General features: G+C 44.2%; 1 protein-coding gene across 1 annotated transcript in view; it reads left to right on the top strand.

Annotated features, from left to right (window-relative positions):
- Nucleotides 1–17,884, top strand: part of foxj3 (forkhead box J3) — a 79,797-nt gene that overhangs the window by 48,963 nt on the left and 12,950 nt on the right. The window contains exons 3-6 of the mRNA XM_037101157.1: nucleotides 8,170–8,244; nucleotides 11,212–11,295; nucleotides 12,770–12,871; nucleotides 16,796–16,924. Of these exons, the coding sequence (XP_036957052.1) occupies nucleotides 8,170–8,244; nucleotides 11,212–11,295; nucleotides 12,770–12,871; nucleotides 16,796–16,924 (390 nt within the window). The remainder of the gene's footprint in view (nucleotides 1–8,169; nucleotides 8,245–11,211; nucleotides 11,296–12,769; nucleotides 12,872–16,795; nucleotides 16,925–17,884) is intronic.

The following is a 17,884-nucleotide window of genomic DNA, read 5'->3' on the forward strand; positions in this document are numbered from 1 at the left end:
ATAGGCCTCATATGAGTGGCTCAGGGCTTTTGTTGTAGTGTGACCTGCCATTCAGCGTTGCATTAAGTGAATTTTTCCCCCACAGCTTTTCAAATCTGCAGTGACTGCCTCCCAATTTATAAGGGGAATGCTCGAATTTCAAACGTAGCATTCAAGCCAGGACTGTAACCTCGAGTGCACCTAGAAAATAATGCAGAAGTTTGTTTTTTTTTCCCTTGAATTTTTGTGCAGGTCTGTTCCAAGGTTGGCCTTAAAGCAACAAAGCAGGTAGGGAAGGGAATGTGGGCGCACGTGTCTGAGTGAGATTGAGTTCAGAACATTTATATTGGAGCTTTTGCTCTCTAACCCTACTGCTTCTGTTGAAAAGGGAACATCCTTGTTGCAGCATTCATAAACTTCTTATGTGCCACTAGAGAACTATGGGGTTTTTTGTTTTGGCTCCGTCTATTGTCTGAGCTCTATAGGATGCAGTATCCCTAGATTACCCTCAGCAAAATTTCTTGGCAGATGAAGTTGGAATTTCTGTGCTTACTGTGTTATGGAGGAATCCACACACTGCCAAATGGGCAGGTAAGCTCGTTGTCTACTTTTACTATATGTTTGCCGACTTCTTTGGTTAATGTGTATCGGACGGTGGTTAATATGTAGACGGTTTGGTCTAATATGACCTCGGAGACAGTCTTCTATTGCTGTAGACTGCTCTTAGCTTGCTTGTATTTATCTAGAACAAATGTCACACCTTGCACATCTTTCCGAGGTGGCTTTTGTCCACTGACAAAGCACATTTTGTACCTGCAGCGTCACCTGTCAATCCTCTTTACCTTTCCTGCAGTTTGAATGTATGGCTATGGCCTCTGGAAAGCATACACCTGTGGAGGCTGATGCAAATCGGTGACGTCAGTTGTCATTTCAGTTGGCTCGCCTGTAGTTGTAGGAGGAAGGTTGAAATCTTTGATCTTTTTCCTTTGTTTGTCCTTTTTTGTGTTCATTAACTCTGTACTCTCTGAAACTCTTTAAAAAAATCCCTTATAATAAAGTCCAAGCATCTCCAAGGGTTTTGTTGCCATCAGTGTTCTCGCTTCTCCTGATAACATGTCCTTTTTGAGGCCACACATGTAATCGCTTATCAAGCTAATTTCTTTCTTGCATGTATCGCCCTCATTATATTAGCCTGCCAGTGAAAAATGGGTTTAATTTAGCCAAATGTTTACTGTTGGAGGAGGGGGAGAAAAATACAATTTCCCCAAAGTGTCATCTCCTTCTGCAGAAGTGGCTGTTGAGTTTTAATTACTATAATACCTCAGTGTGCTACACCAGATGACCTGAGACTATAAAGCAAAAGTTAGCAATCATTTAGATTTTTCTCATTTTCTTTTGTCTTTGCATCCTGGACATAGATGTAGAGCTCTCCTAGCGTGGAGTAACAGGTTATTATATGTATGACAGATTTCACCTTGGCATGTTATTTTTCTGCGGCAAGCGAGCAAAGTGTTCATGTTTTATTAAAACTACATATAAGTGAGTAAAGATCAGAGACTAAGGGGTTTGAAACCTAGCATGCCAACACATTACTACTAGATGCCAAGGGAGGCAGATCAAATGCCTTTGAAGATGGTTAAAAAAAATGAAGTTGAAAAATCGTTATAGTTGACTTCATTGGTATTTGAGTGCAGGCTTTGGGTCTCTTGGTAGCTTTGCTAGGTGTGAGAGAGCTTTGCAGTGTGTGTTGGAAGACTTCTGACAGTATGGTGTCAGTGGGGGAGGGGTCACTTTAGTCAATAAGGCTTAAGTAGTGCTAAATAGAATTAAATAAGTCCTTGATAGGTGTTTAATATAATTGTTTTTGTCATTGAAGCTCAGAATGACCTGCTTTACAGCTGGAGCCTTGAGGGCATGTTTGTCTCATAATTTTCATGTGAACGCGTGTGGTAAAATAGGAGGTGACGGGTTTTAAGTGCTCAAAATGCTGAAGCATACAGCATACTGACACGCCTTTGTCATCACACAGCAGGTTTTCATCCAGTCATTCAGAAGAGCCTCGCTCTGATGGCCTTAAGGTCACAGCTCCTCTCACAGCTAACAGGATTAAATCATCTGGTGATTGCACCTGGATGAACTTACCTTTCTCTACCTGTGTTGTATGTGTGTTCAATAAATTATTATTATTTTTTATTTTTTTAAAGCAGTGCCTTGCTGAGCGAACACTGTGGCATCCCACATGCCTTCTTCCCACACCCACTACAAATAGACAGCGAAGGTGCTACATTCCGTGGCCTCGGTGCAGATCCCCGAGGCTGAGGAGTATGTTCTGTGTTGGTGGGCATGTCACAGGGTCCATAGAAAATAACAAAGGCCTAAAAATACAGTAATCTACCTGTGTGTGTGTGTGTGTGTGTGTGTGTGTGTGTGTCCGTGCATCCGTGCGTGCGCACGTGTGTTTGTGTGCGTTCGTGTGTTTTACTGTATCTACTGATTCACTTCCCCTTCTTTCTTTCTGTCTTTCTTGCTTTCTCTGTCTTTCTGTTTTCCTTTCTAATATAGCACTTAGGCAGATAGCCAAACTAAAAATGTTAACTCAAAATCCACCTTTTCTTTGCTATAGTTTCCTCTGAATCCGGCACCCTTTTTTTTTTTTTTTTTTGTTAGGTCAAACATGATACTATGGTTGGGAAATCAAGTGTTGCATCCTTCTAACATGAGTCAGGAAATGCAGCGTTATTTTAGACGTACTTCCTTCCTTTCATAAAATGATTTTCACACAGTGATTACATTTAAAATGTAGTCTACTGTGACATCTCTTTCTACTGGCATCTGCAGTCCACCATGTTAGAAACACAACTCATTGTTCATGTGTTCATTATGTTAGCCCTTAGATCTTCCTTTATTTGTTTCAATTACCCATTAATTCACTCGCCCACCCAGTGACCAGTGCTTGCCTTCCTCTCGCCATTCATTCATTAAAAAGATTTCTGTGTTTTGGAACATATCTGAAGCGTCTATCTCAGTAGCAGCTCAAGTCTTTTGTATCTCTCCATCATCCAGACTTGCTGACAGGTCAATTAGAGTTTGAGTTCCTTTCCTCAAAGCAATGGCACGTGCAAGAATGTTTGCTTTGGTTTGTCTGATTCTCCCCTCATCTGTACAGACACTCCATAGAAGATATTAGATGTGGCAACACAAGCCTGAATGATATTCTTATAGAAGCACTGTGGGTACATCCTGTCTTTTATTTCATCGTAAATGTGGAAAGACACGTTGATTTCATACAAAATAGGATAAACTTAAACAGGCTGGATACTCCAATTGGGTACACAGTGTCACCTAACCTCACCTCGCCTCACTCTAAGCTAAATGCACATCCTTTGCTTTTCTCCCCGGACCTGCTCTTTATTGGAAACGTGAATTGAACTCATGAATCAGGTTTTTTTTTCCTCCTTAATATTAGCCTTTATGAGAGGCTCCTGTAGCGGAGGTCATTGAAATGTTTAACCACTGGTTCCTGATGCTGTTCACCACCGCCTATTTTTCTCACACACTGCAATGCTAGGGAGAGCACTTTGATCACAAAGACTGCAAATCCAGCAGCATTTAAGTTCTTCTCCTTTTGGAGTTTAATCTTAACACTTTAAGAGCTCCTCCAGGTCTTCTCAGACTCTCACCTGGTCCCAGGAATGTTTCAAGTAAATTCACAACTGGACTTATGCCTCATTGTTGTGGGAAATATAAGAGTGGGCTGTGTGTTGGTTGGTTGGAGCCCCCGCATGCTTTATTTTTTTAAAGCTTTGTCTGGAGGCATAAAGTTGCAGGAAGATGGTGTGAATGTGGGAAGGCCAGGAACCTACGGGGGCATTGATTCACTCACGTTGGACCAGAGTGTGACTCTTCTTCTCCCTTGGTTGCTGGTGTTCATCCCTATGTCATAACCAGTATGTGTGCATACGTGTGTCTGTCCTAGCATGCCGAGTTCACTCCCTTGGGTCCCTAACCGTGTGCACAGGGTGCCTCCTCCTCCCCAGCTGTGAGGAGCAGGGCTCTGACATGGCCTGTCCCTTTAGCTCACTCCGAACGTTTGACACGCTGAGCGCAGAGGTCAGCCTGACCTACTTTCCCCTGGCGGCCCTTCTGCTGAGCTGCAGCGCTCCTCAGCAGGGGGGGCAGCGAGGGCGGAGCTGCTTACGCCTCCACTGCTGTCCTGGTGTGTTAAATCACCGCCATTTGTTAGGAGACACGTTCCTGTGTGTGTGTGTGTGTGTGTGTGTGTGTGTGTGTGTGTGTGTGTGTGTGTGTGTGTGTGTGTGTGTTTTAAGGTGTGTAGGAGGCATCCCACATACACAGACAAACACACTCACACGCACAGGCCTGTGCTGAGGTTGTATATGAAGTGCTCTGTGGGGGTTGCAGGTAGATGCTGGGCAGCACTTGGGCAGGACCCCTGCAGTGAGCTCTGTCTGACTCACTTTGTGTACCACTGCTCACACCCTCTGACCTCTTCCACCTACTGCACTTCCCTCTGTACTGTAGATCCACTTATACCAACTTAGCCTGCTGTCTTAAAGCAAATACTTTGTACCACACACGTTTAGATAAATCTAAGAAGCGGCTGCTCAAATGCTGACATATTGTTTATATGCGCAGCAGTAATTGGCCTTAATTTTTCATCAGCCTATCATTGTCTTGCACTCCCCTTTCTCTCCAACTCAGCAAACACACTATGATCTATCAAACGCAGCAACTGTCGCTGTCATCATGTTTTGTTTTTCTTCCCCTGCTGCTGCTGTAATATTTTAATGTCCCTCTTTTGTTCTGGTTCGTCTCTTCCCGTTGGTTTCACTGCACACATGTGTCTAAAGCAGTGGAAGGAGTTTGTATGACACAGTTTGGGACGTCGCCGGGCACAGGGCCTGTCAGGAGGAGAAGCAAGCGGTCAGGCAGAGTTCATTAAAAAGTAAACTTCTAATGTAGCGGCAGGCCTCGACTGCTTGACTGTATCAATGATTTAGGCTCAGCAGAAGGTCCTTAATGGATAGAGCCACCTCTCTGTGCAAGTTCAGCTGCTTCTGTCTGCCTGGCATCAAGTGGCACACACACACACACGCGCACACACACACACACACACACACACACACACACACACACACACACTCAAACACGCACACACAGGCTGTGAAGGAGAAATGGATTTAAGTACTTAAGTGTGTATGGCATTGTGCAGCTTGCATCACACACCCTCCCGCTCAGACACTCCCCTGTTGGACATGTTTCAGGGTTTTAAAGTAGCATAGGGTGGCTAAATGGAGAGCCTCGTATCTGTTTGTCACCATCCACTATGCATGATCACATTCTGTGTGCGCTTGCATTGTTTTATTCATCTGAACTAGTGTTGAACTGTAACAAGCTGAGGGACAGAGTGTGGCTAAAAGGACAGGGCCTATGTAGTAGTGCTGTCACTGCAGCCTGTGTAAAGTACTCCACCTGGGCCGGGGACAAGGAAAAGCATATGTGAGGCTGAGAGTGAGCAGGATCTCTTGTCGTACTCATTTTGTAGCATCCAGGGTCTCCGGTATACAACTTTTTCAGATTTGATTCTTCAGATTAGTTTCTTGTTGCTGGATTACATTCAGACCAGAGAGTTTGGATATCAGTGCAAGTGCTTCCGTATGTAGTTTTGAAGATCCGATAGCAGTGTGACCAAAATACATTGTGGTTTGAGACTGTTCCATAAATGTATCCTGGAGTGTAACAGAGGCTGTAATGGTCAATAATAATTTGTGTGCCCATGCTAATACTAAAAATAAGAGAAACATTAGCTAAAAGTGTTCAACGAACAGAGTCGATCGTCAAAATTGTATCAGATAATTGTATTAAGAGTAAATGTGAATATATGAAGGCTCTCGGAAGTCAAGAAAAAAATCATCAGTTAATCCTGAATGTAATTGATATATTAATTGATAATGAACATAATCATTACTAAGATGGACTACATCTTTTTTTTCAATTGAGATTTTATCTTTTCTTTTTTTGGATTTCTTTTCCACATTTTTTAGTTTTGATTCCTTAAAGTCTTGTGTGTAGGCGTAGGACAGCCTGCTGGCATATGACTTGTGAGAGTCTGTGTGTCTTATTACCCCATCTATTGTATTTTATACTGTTGTGTTTGTGTGTAAGGATTCAATTTCCTCAGTTCAGGTATTTGGGTGATACTCCACCCAAAATCTTTTGAGTATTAAGCTTTTTGCCCGCTGGGCTTGAAAGGTAGCTGTTGAAATTTAGCACAGCTATTGTAATCTTGAATTTTTGTCAGTTTTATTGGAATACAATGGTGGCAGAGACAGAAAGTGTCAAAATGTCCTCGAGCATTATCCATTTCTCTGCTGTCCTTACATATGCTTAAGCACACATTTTCAAAATAAAGCTATTTACACGATTTTTGCAGTTTCAGGAAAAGAGATGTAAAGGCATAAAAGGAGATTGTTCTGCCGTATTTCTTTTGTTGATCACACAATGGTATAGCAGAAAGGTGGATTGTGATTCAAATGTGTTAAGAGGTTCCATTGGACATTTTTCTTCTACCCTAAAAAGTCCTATTTTTGCGAACACTTTTGTCCAAAGCAACTTACAGCCCAACACGCTTACAACAAATAACAGGAAAATTCAGAGCTACATTACAGTACAGTACAATTAGTGCTTGCAATCAAGGTGTTGTGTGAAAAGCTGGGTTTTCAGCCTGTGGCAGAATAGGGGCTGTTACTCTGTCATCCTGATTTAGGTGCGCCGTTCGTGCCAGAAAAGAGTAGAGCTTTGACCAGCGTGAGCGAGCACTGTGGCCTTGTGCTTCTTTGTGCAGGGTTTGGCCGAGGTTTAGAGGTCGGATTGGTTAGAGTTCTCTTCACTGCCCTGCAGACAAGTCTTAAACTTGAACTCACTGCGAGCTGCCACAGAGGGCCAATGTTGTGAACACATTTTTGGGGATCCACTGAAACAAGAATTCTTTCTGAATAGAGCAAACTGCAGTCTTTTACAGCCTTATTTCAGGCCTGCAGGGACGAGTGGTTGATACTCAAAAGATAAATTCTGGGTTGAGTGTTACTTTTAGAAAATATTTCCTTCTGGCACAAGAAGAGAATTATTTTGACTATGGCGCCAGTTTCCCCCTTCTATATTTTTTGTTGGAGAACATTGTTAGACTTTGCCTGGATTGCACTGGCATTTCAGAGTGATTTAAGCAGCGAGATTGACAGCATTACAACGAGGTTGTCATTATCATCCCTCCTGTGGTATAATTGCCTATACTGTTGAACAAGCAGCTCCCATCGTTTGCACTTGGGGCTCTCTCTCTCTCTCTCTCTCTCTCTCTCTCTCTCTCTCTCTCTCTCTCTCTCTGCCTCGCTCTACTCATCTCCTGCATCCGTTAAACTCATCAGAGAATCCTACAGCTTTTCAGTGTGGCCATCTGTCAATACCACTCCATAAAGTGGAGTGGAGAAACGTGTGCATCCATTGGCTCTTGTAAGCCCTCCGCTGGCCTGCCTCCAGCTGGTTCTGAGGGCCTTGCTGTAGCTGGTTAACCCAGGCCTGGAGCATCGCTCTCCAGCCCTTGTGGCTACTTCAGCCCACCTCGCCTCCCCAGTCAGGCAGCTGGATGAACCTCCCTCTTCACAACGGTGGAGTAGCTTGTAACACTGTAATGAGTTAACTTTCAGAATGATCTACATAATTTATTTCCTGCCCCCTCAGGAGCTCGCTGAAGCATTAATTAATATCAGGCCCTGGTATCAGCAACCATCCCAGTGTGGGATTCCTTCTGGCTCCTATTTTTGGCACCCGTGGAATTCAACATATTTGTGCAACCAAAATGCAGTTTGTTGGACATTGATGAAAGATATTGCTTCCTGGTGGCTTTGTTCACAGATTGAGCTCCTGTATATGTGTGCAGAGTGAAATCTGGACACAGTTGTAGGCCAGATCCTCATGCCACTGAAACTAGCTGACCTCGATGACAGGAGTTGTGACTAAACCTAAATGTTACATGCCAACAAGTTGTATGTCCCCGTTGCTGCTGGCAGTGATCTTCTCAACACTCAAGTTACAACAGACTTGTTTGTGTAATCAGATTTTTGATATGTGTTCACTCACCTCATCGGCTTTCTCTCTCTGTTTTTCCCCCCACAGAACTCAATACGGCACAATCTGTCATTGAACAAGTGTTTTCTCAAAGTGCCTCGCTCCAAAGATGACCCAGGAAAGGTGAGCCTTTCAAACATTAATTTTATTACAAACCGAGGCAAATGCATGTAACTACGAAACAAATACAAATAGAAGAGTGTGTTTAGTTTCCCAGCTGGCAGCATTCACTGTAAGAACATTTTTTTTATATTTTGCTGTGTATCAAGCTATCTCTGGTAGAAAAATGTTACCTTTGAATGGCTGCCAGGACTCTGACAGTCTGGAAATGCATGGCATGCTCGTAATCTATTATGAACCTCCCACCCCCACAGAATTGCATTTCAAATGTAAGGAGAGACTAGTTTGTTGGACTGGCACAGACGGCAGATGTGGGTGAGGGAAGAAAAAGTCAAAGACTTGTAGAGATGGGGCCATAACAAGGTTGAAGTCAGGTCATTTCCAGAATCTTGCGTCCCTGAAGTATTTACTCAAGGTGCTGAACCTACTAAAAAAAACAGACCTCATTTGCTCTCTACTCAGCTCTCTGTCTTCCATTTTTCTTCTCTGTTAAAGGATGTCCAAGTCCAACATGTTAATTTGACATTTGAGTCTCAGTAGGACCACCTACAGTTGCTTTTCTCCGCCTGATTTACTTCACAATCTGTAGTAAACTGATAAATGGTGTCCCCTGGTCCACGGAGTAGTTCATGAAGAAGGAGCATATATTCCTATATTTAGTATACAGGCATGCATAGGTCTAAACCATATGTAGCCTAACCCAGATTTCATCCCAGCACTGTCAGAACATACGCTACATATGCTTAGGGAACCGCACAAATAATTACACACATGCACACATACACGCACATACACACCGACACATGCATGGAGAGCTACGCCTAGCTGTGTAGAGGATGGGGACTGAATGCTAATTTCATGTTTTGCTGTAATCCTCTGATATTGACACTCCTGGGAGCTGCTCCACTAAATACAAAATAATCTATTGCTGTATGGATCCCATTCCAAATGCATGGCCAACATGCTCGCATCCTTAATGTTTAATTTGGAATTTTCCTCACTCCCTCCCTCCCCCCCACTCCCCCGAAGACAACTTCAAAGAGGCGCTAGCCGCTCTTGATATGTTGCATCAATATTGTAATGTGGCAGGAATATGAGAACTGCTGGTTGGATGAGATAGGAGAGTCATGTCGCTCTCTGTCTGTCTCTCTCTCTCTCTGAGATGGTGTAAGAGATGACAGTTGGTATTGTACGCACACACACATACACACCCTGTCTACCTCGGAGGTAGAAATGCAGCCTGTGAAGGCTACCGTTAATAATCTCTATTTTAATTGGCCGCATGTCTCGGCCAGGAGTTTCCAGGAAGACCGGTGTGCTTCTTATGTTCGTCCTTCCTATATTTACACACAAAAGGGGAAGTAGATGACATCAGTTATGTTGATATATGAAAATGAGCACCATCATTTTTGGGAAGTGAGCACATTTGTTATCAGGACCTGTTTGAAAAAAATCTTTACAGCATCCTTTGTTTCATGGCTGCAGTGAATGTTGTAGCTTTGCAACATTGTTGCCCCAGACTCCACGGACACTCTTTGCTTGGCATTGCTACAGTATATTGCAGTGAATTTGTGAATAATTTAATGACTCTTTATATGTTTTTCTTTTTCCCTGCCAACTCTCATGGGGTCTGTGTAGGGAAATGCAGAAACTCCCCTCCCATGAGGGCTAACTTAATGTGTTCTTCACCCCCCTAATTAAAAGGAACACCACCGAGCTTGGCTTTGTCTGTCTGAATCCTAATTTTGAAACATCTGCCTCTGTACACCCTGCAATTAACCCCTGCATCTCAACACAGAGAAGGATCACATGTCAAGACACTTTTCTCACCTTTTTCAAACATTTTTTTTGGAAGCTTCTTGTAGAAAATATTAAGTGTGTAATGAGGTTTCCGCTGCATTCTACTGTAACCTACATCAATACAAGATGTTTCTTCGTCTTTGGTTGATTGTGCTGTGAATTATCCTTCCCTCTGAGGAACATGTTAATTGACCCCAAAGCCTTGCACATATTAAAACTTATAATTTTAACCCCAAGACAAATATAGGCCAAGCGTGGCTTTTCATTATAACAATTGTAGCAGTTGTGTATGTGAGTTGTGAAAATAACAGATTTTCCAGCTTTAACAAGAGCAGGCCATTGTGTATGCAGCCATTATTGTATAGATACTTGAGATACAGCTTGTTCTGTGGCCTCGCCTGTTGTTCAGAGAATTTCTTATGGAAATAACAATTATTCTCTCTGCTAAGGAAGTAATTTTAAAGGTCCTGATCTCACTTTCTCTTGACAATTGAGATTTTATCAGGGGCCATATGAAATATTAAAAATAAACTCAGAACCTGCAGGGCCTTGGGGTAAAAATCTGTACTGTAAGCTGATTTCTCGTTGGTTTCGAGGAGGAAAACCATTGAAAAATAAATTAAATGGGGCCGAATGCAAAGATAAATAATGCAGCCTGCTTGTGGAATTGCTTGCTGCAGCCCCAGAGCCAGCCCCAAATGTTCTCTCCTTGATTAGCCTCGCTCAGACCTCAGAAGAAAGCAACACGGCAGGGCTAGCACTGCCTCCATTCCTGCACTGAGACTGTGGAGCCTTCATCCTTGGCAACGGTGCTCTGACTCAGTACCTGAGGCTGAGGAAGTACAGCTTCAGGAAAGGCTTAGCATTTTACCACCACAAGCTGCCCTCACCAGCTTCTCATTGAGGAGCAGCCGCAGAGGAGGAAAAGCCAAGCCTTTCGTACTAACAAAGCCCACCCACACGCCGCACCAACTCACAGCTATCAACTCAAATAAAGACTTCAGCTGATAGAACAGACTTTAGCAGAGCAGATGAGGCCTCCTGATTTTTAAATACATAGCCAAAGAAAGATCTGATGCTCGTGTCCGGTCACGTAAGCACCTAGGGGTGCCATGTGAAAGAGAGTTGTGTTGTGTTTTATCAGCTCACAGGTCTTTCTTTTTTCTGCAGGGCTCTTACTGGGCCATCGACACCAACCCAAAGGAGGACGCCTTGCCAACACGGCCGAAGAAGAGGCCGAGGTCTGGAGAGCGGGTGAGTGTAATCAGCGAAACTACATATGATGCTCCTCTGCTGAAGCTTCTGTCTCTATCTGTCTCTACTTCTGCCTCAATTTTCTTCTCCCTTTACCCTCCTTTCTCTCCCACTCTTCCTCTACTGCACATACACACATAGACACACACAGAGACTCAGTAGGAGTTCATATCCAGACTTTATGTAACTGCCTCCTCTCCATGCTGCTTCGCTAGCCTGTCATGAAGTGGGGTCCTTATTAATAAACTATGCCCCAGGCAGCCATTACATACATTACATTCTGCACTCCCTTTCTTTTCTTTTTTTTTTAACAAACATCAATTAATGCAGAGCTGTGCGCTGGCTATTCTGAGAGGGAGCTTTTGTCTTTAATTATGGATGAGTTTCGTCCAGCGTTACATACAGCTGTAGAGGTTTTAGTGAGCCGCTCAGATTGACCTGGCCCTGGGGCATCCCGACGCAGCGCTCTCTTGTCTCCTCCTTCCCCATAATGTGGCTGACCAGAGGCTACAAGGAGAAAGAGGGATTCTTTTAGGCTGGCAAGGCAGACTCATGCGTGCACGCTAACAAACACCATTGTCTCTACACACACACACACACACACACACACACACACACACACACACACACACACACACACACACAATAGAGCACACGGACTACATGAAACTTAACATGCTGTTAATGTAGTCGCCCTGCAGCATGGAAATGCTATCACATTCATTCAACAAACTGTTTGCTGGTGTGAGGTTGTATATACAACACAGTGAAGGTACAGGAGAAGTACATTGTTTTTAATATTCAGCTCTGCCAACAGTTTCAACTAAACCACTCCTGATGTGAGTATGACACAAAAGAACGCACCAAGCGAAGAGTGTGTCTTCTGTAGGACACATGCGCTGTGTTCACCCCCCTCCTCCCTCCCCCCTCCTCCCCATCCCTCTAGACACCGTCTGCCTACAAGGCATTCCATTAAGAGTCTCAGACATTGAAATTGAGAGTTTGTGAAATCTCATTTATGTTTATCATGAATTAAAAATGGTATTGTTGGCAGCCAATCCTCTTACAGTAAGCAGTTTTGGGAGACAGGCATGGCAGAGTTATCTCTCACAACAGTGCGTCTATACGGCAAGACAGGGGCATGCATGCGTATGTGTGTGTGTTTGTGTGTGTACTGTATGCGTGTTCGGTAGGAGGTGAGGGTGGGGATGGGGGTTGTCTCCATCTTTTCAGAGAGCACGGTTCAAATGTGACCTAAATAAAGGTGTTGCTCTGTCATGTGACAATGGTTGTGTTTTATTTTTGTTGTACCGTGCAGATGGAGATGTGTCTGGTCTGGGCTGAAGATTTGTCACAAACATAATACAGGTCTTGCAACCTGCAGTGGGATTTCATGTGTTTTAATAATTGGATAGTGTTGAATTTTTATCTTTTTTTTTTGTCTGCCTCCACACCCCACCCCCAACCCCCACAGGCTTCTACGCCATACAGCCTGGAGTCGGAGTCTTTGGGGATGGAGTGTATGATCTCTGGAAGTGCCTCTCCAACGCTGGCAATCAACACTGTGACTAACAAGGTACTACAACCAGCCATCCAGCCTCCAGCTCCAACACACACCTGGCTACACGGCTGCACCCTGACCCCACCCACTTCTCTAACCACCTACAGCACTATTCCCCACAGAGAGAGGAGCACTCTAGTAGAGGGGAGATACACACACACACACACACACACACACACACACACACACACACACACACACACACACACACACACACACACACACACACAGAAGCACACGCTCATATGCCTAAAGCTTCTCTGCAATGCAACCCACACCAAAATACACAACTATCTGCACTGCAGCACCTTTTTTCCTCTACAACAACAGGCAGCAGGTTCTTGTTATCTTCAGCATTGAAATATGATGCTCACACTGATACTTAGCACGCTGCAACCCGATAGACTTACTAAGTCACACGCAGACTTGCAATAGGATACACCACACACTGCATGGGGTTTCTGTATTCGCACCTGTAGACGAAGTTGACGCCCAGGGTCATGTTTCTCAGTTTGTGTGACCACATTACAGATGACCACTGCCACTGTTGGTCCCGTCTGCTCTCCGTAGCTTTTAAAAACTTTTTTTTTTTTTAATTGTGTAAAAGCTCGGAAACACTTGTACATCACAGAGCAAAGCTACAGGGACTGCTAGCTGTTAGCTATGAGTGTGCCACTCACTCTGAAATTTAAATAGGCTTTTTAACCTTAAGCTCTCATCCTCTGAGCCCAGTGGGGGCAGCTCTCAGGTGTACTTTTAAAAAGCCTACAAGAGTGGCTTATTCATTTGCTGCAAGCATTACAAAAAAAAAAAAAAAAAAAAAAAGGCGTTTAATGTGAACAGGGGAAAGAGGAGTTGGTATGTGTGTAGGACATTGGCTTGAACGTCTGAACATATGCCGGTGTGTGTTATAACTTGTGTGTACATGTATGCAGAGTATGTTACAGAGTATTCTGGCTTGTTTTGACGGACGTATCACTGACTAGTAGCCAGGGGCCGCTTCTGTGGAGAAGACAGAGTTTTTCATGTTGCTGCAACAGACAGATTCACGGGCCTAAGTGTGGAGAAAGATGACCCTCTTTCCTCTCTGATTGCTGCAAACAAGCACTTGCCGCAGCCCCAGTCTCCAACAGCAGTGACAGCATAATGAGGCCCTAATGTAAAGAGCTGACAGTTTAGAGTCTGGACTCCTGCCATCAAATACCTCCAGTCAAATAACTCAGAAGAGCAACAAGCAGAAAACATTAAATCGGCACAAAACACAACTATTTTGAGTGTTGATGAAAAGAAGTTCTGATTTGTCTCTTTTTTTCCCCACTTGATTGTGACAAAACCTGTTAAGGTGGTGAAGTGAACAGAAGACAAAGTGCGATAGCAACAGATCTGAGCGCCTAACTCCTTGGAGAGAGCTTGTTTCTCACTGTTTTACACTGTAAACACACGACAGGCCACGCCTCTATCGGCGCAGAGTGCCAAGCCACAGGAATTCCCTCTCTCTGTTTTTCTCTCTCTCCCTTTCTATTCCAGTCTCTCTCCCTCATTCCCGCCTTCTCATATAGACCAATGGGAGACGCTGGCAAGACGACTACTGAACCAGCAAGAATCTCTTTCTCTCTCCTGTCGGACATTCCTCACAAGATTGTCCTACCCCCTTCTTTTACTCATGCCTTTCTCACACACCAGACACAGATTTTTCTCCCCCCCCTCCCCCAAAGGTTGTGTTCTGAGGTGGCCCTAAACATTGGCATGAATGTGATGACACTCTGGCACTGAAGTGTGATGATGAAGGGAAAGCAGGGATTGTTGGAAGCGTGTTTGCTGATGAATAGTCTGGCCTTTTTTCCCCTCTTCTCTCTCACTCTCTCTCATCCCTTCCTCCTCTCTTCCTCTGCCTCTCCCTGTCTGTTCAATCCTGCATGCAGGGATTGTGCTGAACACTAACTGGCATTGTTGGAGACACCTGGGCCAATCTTGCTTTGATTTCATAATCCATGTCTCATGCTCCAGATTAGGCCCCCATGTAAAAGGCACCTCTGGCTTTTTACTTAATTCGCTGCTAAGAATAGAACCCTGACTCGCTTGCCTGCTAGCTAACACCGTACACAGTATTTACCATGGAGCCGCTCCTGCCTGTATGAGCATGCCTGCCTCTGTCTATGTGTTTTTGTATGTGTGTGAGTTCGCCTACCTTTGTGTACATCTTTAGCTGTAGAAATGTGTCTTTGTGCACGCGTCTACGTATGTGGGTGAGATGTGACTGGGTCTTCGTCTGTGACAGTGCGTGCTCGAGTGGGCGTCTTCACTCGGGGGACTCTGGGGTCTGCATAAACCACAGAGCAGTGAGGTTTAGAAATCATCACACTTTATGGGTGAGTGGAGTAAAAATAGATTGCGGTGAGAGACTTAAGGCTATAAGCCTGTTTTATGACTTCATTACACATAACATTTATATTTCTGTGGCGCTGTTTTTGATTAGCATTGTAAGGCTGATTTTGTGGACGTGCTTAAGCCTTCAGTCTTAGCTGCTCATTGAGCTCCCCTTCACGCTAATGAACACTGGAGCCAAGCCCACACTGAGTGGAGGAAGGCTAGAGTTGCCTAATGAGCTTCTCTTACTTACCCGCCTATTCTCCTCTCCCTCAGCCTTAACCCTCTTCCTTGTACAGTGTTATTTGGATTCAGCATTTTTGCTCTGTTGTTTGCTTTTTTTAAATTGCAGTATTTCTATCTCATTCTACCAGCTCAGGAGCCAAGCTCCATATTAAAAGCTTAATATGAGACACTCTCACTCTGCATGTGTGGGTCCTGGATTCGTACCAGCACGTTAGTCAGCCGACCGATCAGTCAGAGGGTTTCCTTGCCGCCTTGCCTCCTTGTGGCCTCTGTGGTAGCTCGCTGCGCCTCAGCAATAAGACAAGAGGCTTCAGTCTGCTGCTGCTGCTGCTGAGAGGCAGGGTGCTGGGCAGGGCTGGGCCAATCCGCCTGCCTGAAGGCTGCTGCCACTGCTGTCTCATTGTGCTGAGCACAGAGCCCACTCTGTTCCACTCACAGTGATGAGCAGAAGCCACCATGCTGCAGTCAGTCATGGACTGACACACACAAGCACATGCACACACTCCGATCTCCGAATGCCAGGCCCTCTTCCACTGCCACACCATCAGTGCGTTACTGCCATTCCTTTCTCACAGTGCAAAACTCAACACACTGACTATTCTCTGAGGGTATCATTAATTTCATTATCTGGATCGTTCTTCTTACTATTGTCTTAATTGTCTGACGGCGCACTTTATTTGGGAAAGGGTGGGAGGAGGGCTAAACCTTGTTAGACGATAATTAAGATTGTCGTCCTGAAGTGGTTCGGCTAGTTTTGCTGCTACATTGAAAGGTCAGTGTCTCGGCTGCACTGAAATCCTTTGTTAGCTGTCCCAAACGGATTTGCGCTTGGTGAGCAGATGTGGCTGACATCGCCAGTAGTGTGACCTTTAGTGATGGGAATGTCTCAGCTGTCTCCAGACCCCTTTACACGTTCAGCTAGAACCCCTCAGTGACTGTGGTGGGTGTTCAGCAGCACCCTGTCTCTCTCACACACACACACGCTCTTTATAAAGTGAAAACAAAGTACTCTGCTATTATGGCATGTCACTGCATGCAGCACACATGCTCAGGCTTTACATTCCCATTCTAAATTACATTGTTTAACTATAGACCAACATTACCTTTCATACTCATTATCTCAGAGGAATGCTGACTTGCTTCCATCAGCAAGACCGGAGATGACATTGGTAACATTACTGTGTGTGTGTGTGTGTGTGTGTGTGTGTGTGTGTGTGTGTGTGTGTGTGTGTGTGTGTGTGTGCGTGTGTGTGTGCGTGTGCGTGTGTGTGCGTGTGCGTGTCTGCGAGAGAATAAGCTAATGTCCATGTATGTGATGTGTTTCAGGTGGCGTTGTACAACACAGACCAGGAAGGGAGCGATAGTCCTAGAAGCAGCCTTAACAACAGCCTGTCTGATCAGAGTCTGGCCTCCGTCAATCTCAACAGTGTGGGCAGCGTGCACAGCTATACACCGGTAAGACCACTCTTCACAGGGACACAAATCAACATTGATGGGGTACATCTTGGAGGTTTTTACATTTGTCAAATAGAGCTGCAAGTAATGATTATTTTTGTTATTTAATTAGCTGGCAATTGTTCTCATGATTTACCTTTAGTCTATAAACCAACATTCCGAAACCTTTAGAGAAGTTCTCTACACTGTCTGACACAGAACCTGTAGTTGACATGCTGAAAGTAAAGCCTGAATTATGTCAGTTGGCTTGTATTGGGCTATAACCGATATATCAATATTGGTGTATATGTTGTCCGTTATGTGCTTTTATTTTAAAGGACTCTAATGCAGAAAATATGCCAAGGGTAATTTATAGTTACTCAATTACAGTGCTTGATAACCACATTTGAGGGATCATTACAAAAAATGTGCCGATATTTTGGCATGTGAATTTTTCACTGGAGTATTGGTCAGACTCGAGCCTCAAGTCATTTTAAACAAAATTACCCAGTTGCATTGCCCTGGTGAGCTGGGGAAGAAGATCTAACCGTGAACCACAGCGTCCCCAGTTTCAGTCTGGCCAGGGACGTTTGTTACACATCATTCACCATCTCCCCTAATTTCTTATCATCCCTCTGCTGTACACTAGGAACTTAATTCAGTCCCCGGTCTGAAAATACCTGAGGATGATGAGCTGTGATCCAAAATGTTGACGGACCTAAACACATTCACATAAAGAGAGAAAAACTGCCAATAGCACCCGTATGATGCGCCACTATTTAACCGTCAGTCACAGTTGTTGAGTAGCGATAAATGACCTTTCCCCTTCTTGAGTTACAAACACATTTAGATTTTGTATAAATTGGACCTGATCCAGTGCTGGAATGGGACAGGTCTCTTGGACCGTTTGAAGTCTTCTGGTTAATTTGCACCTTTAAATCTATGTTTTGCACCATTACGGTAAAAACACAGGCCAAATAA

This window comes from Acanthopagrus latus, chromosome 6 (genome assembly GCF_904848185.1).
Source record: "Acanthopagrus latus isolate v.2019 chromosome 6, fAcaLat1.1, whole genome shotgun sequence".
Classification (NCBI taxonomy): Eukaryota; Metazoa; Chordata; class Actinopteri; order Spariformes; family Sparidae; genus Acanthopagrus; species Acanthopagrus latus.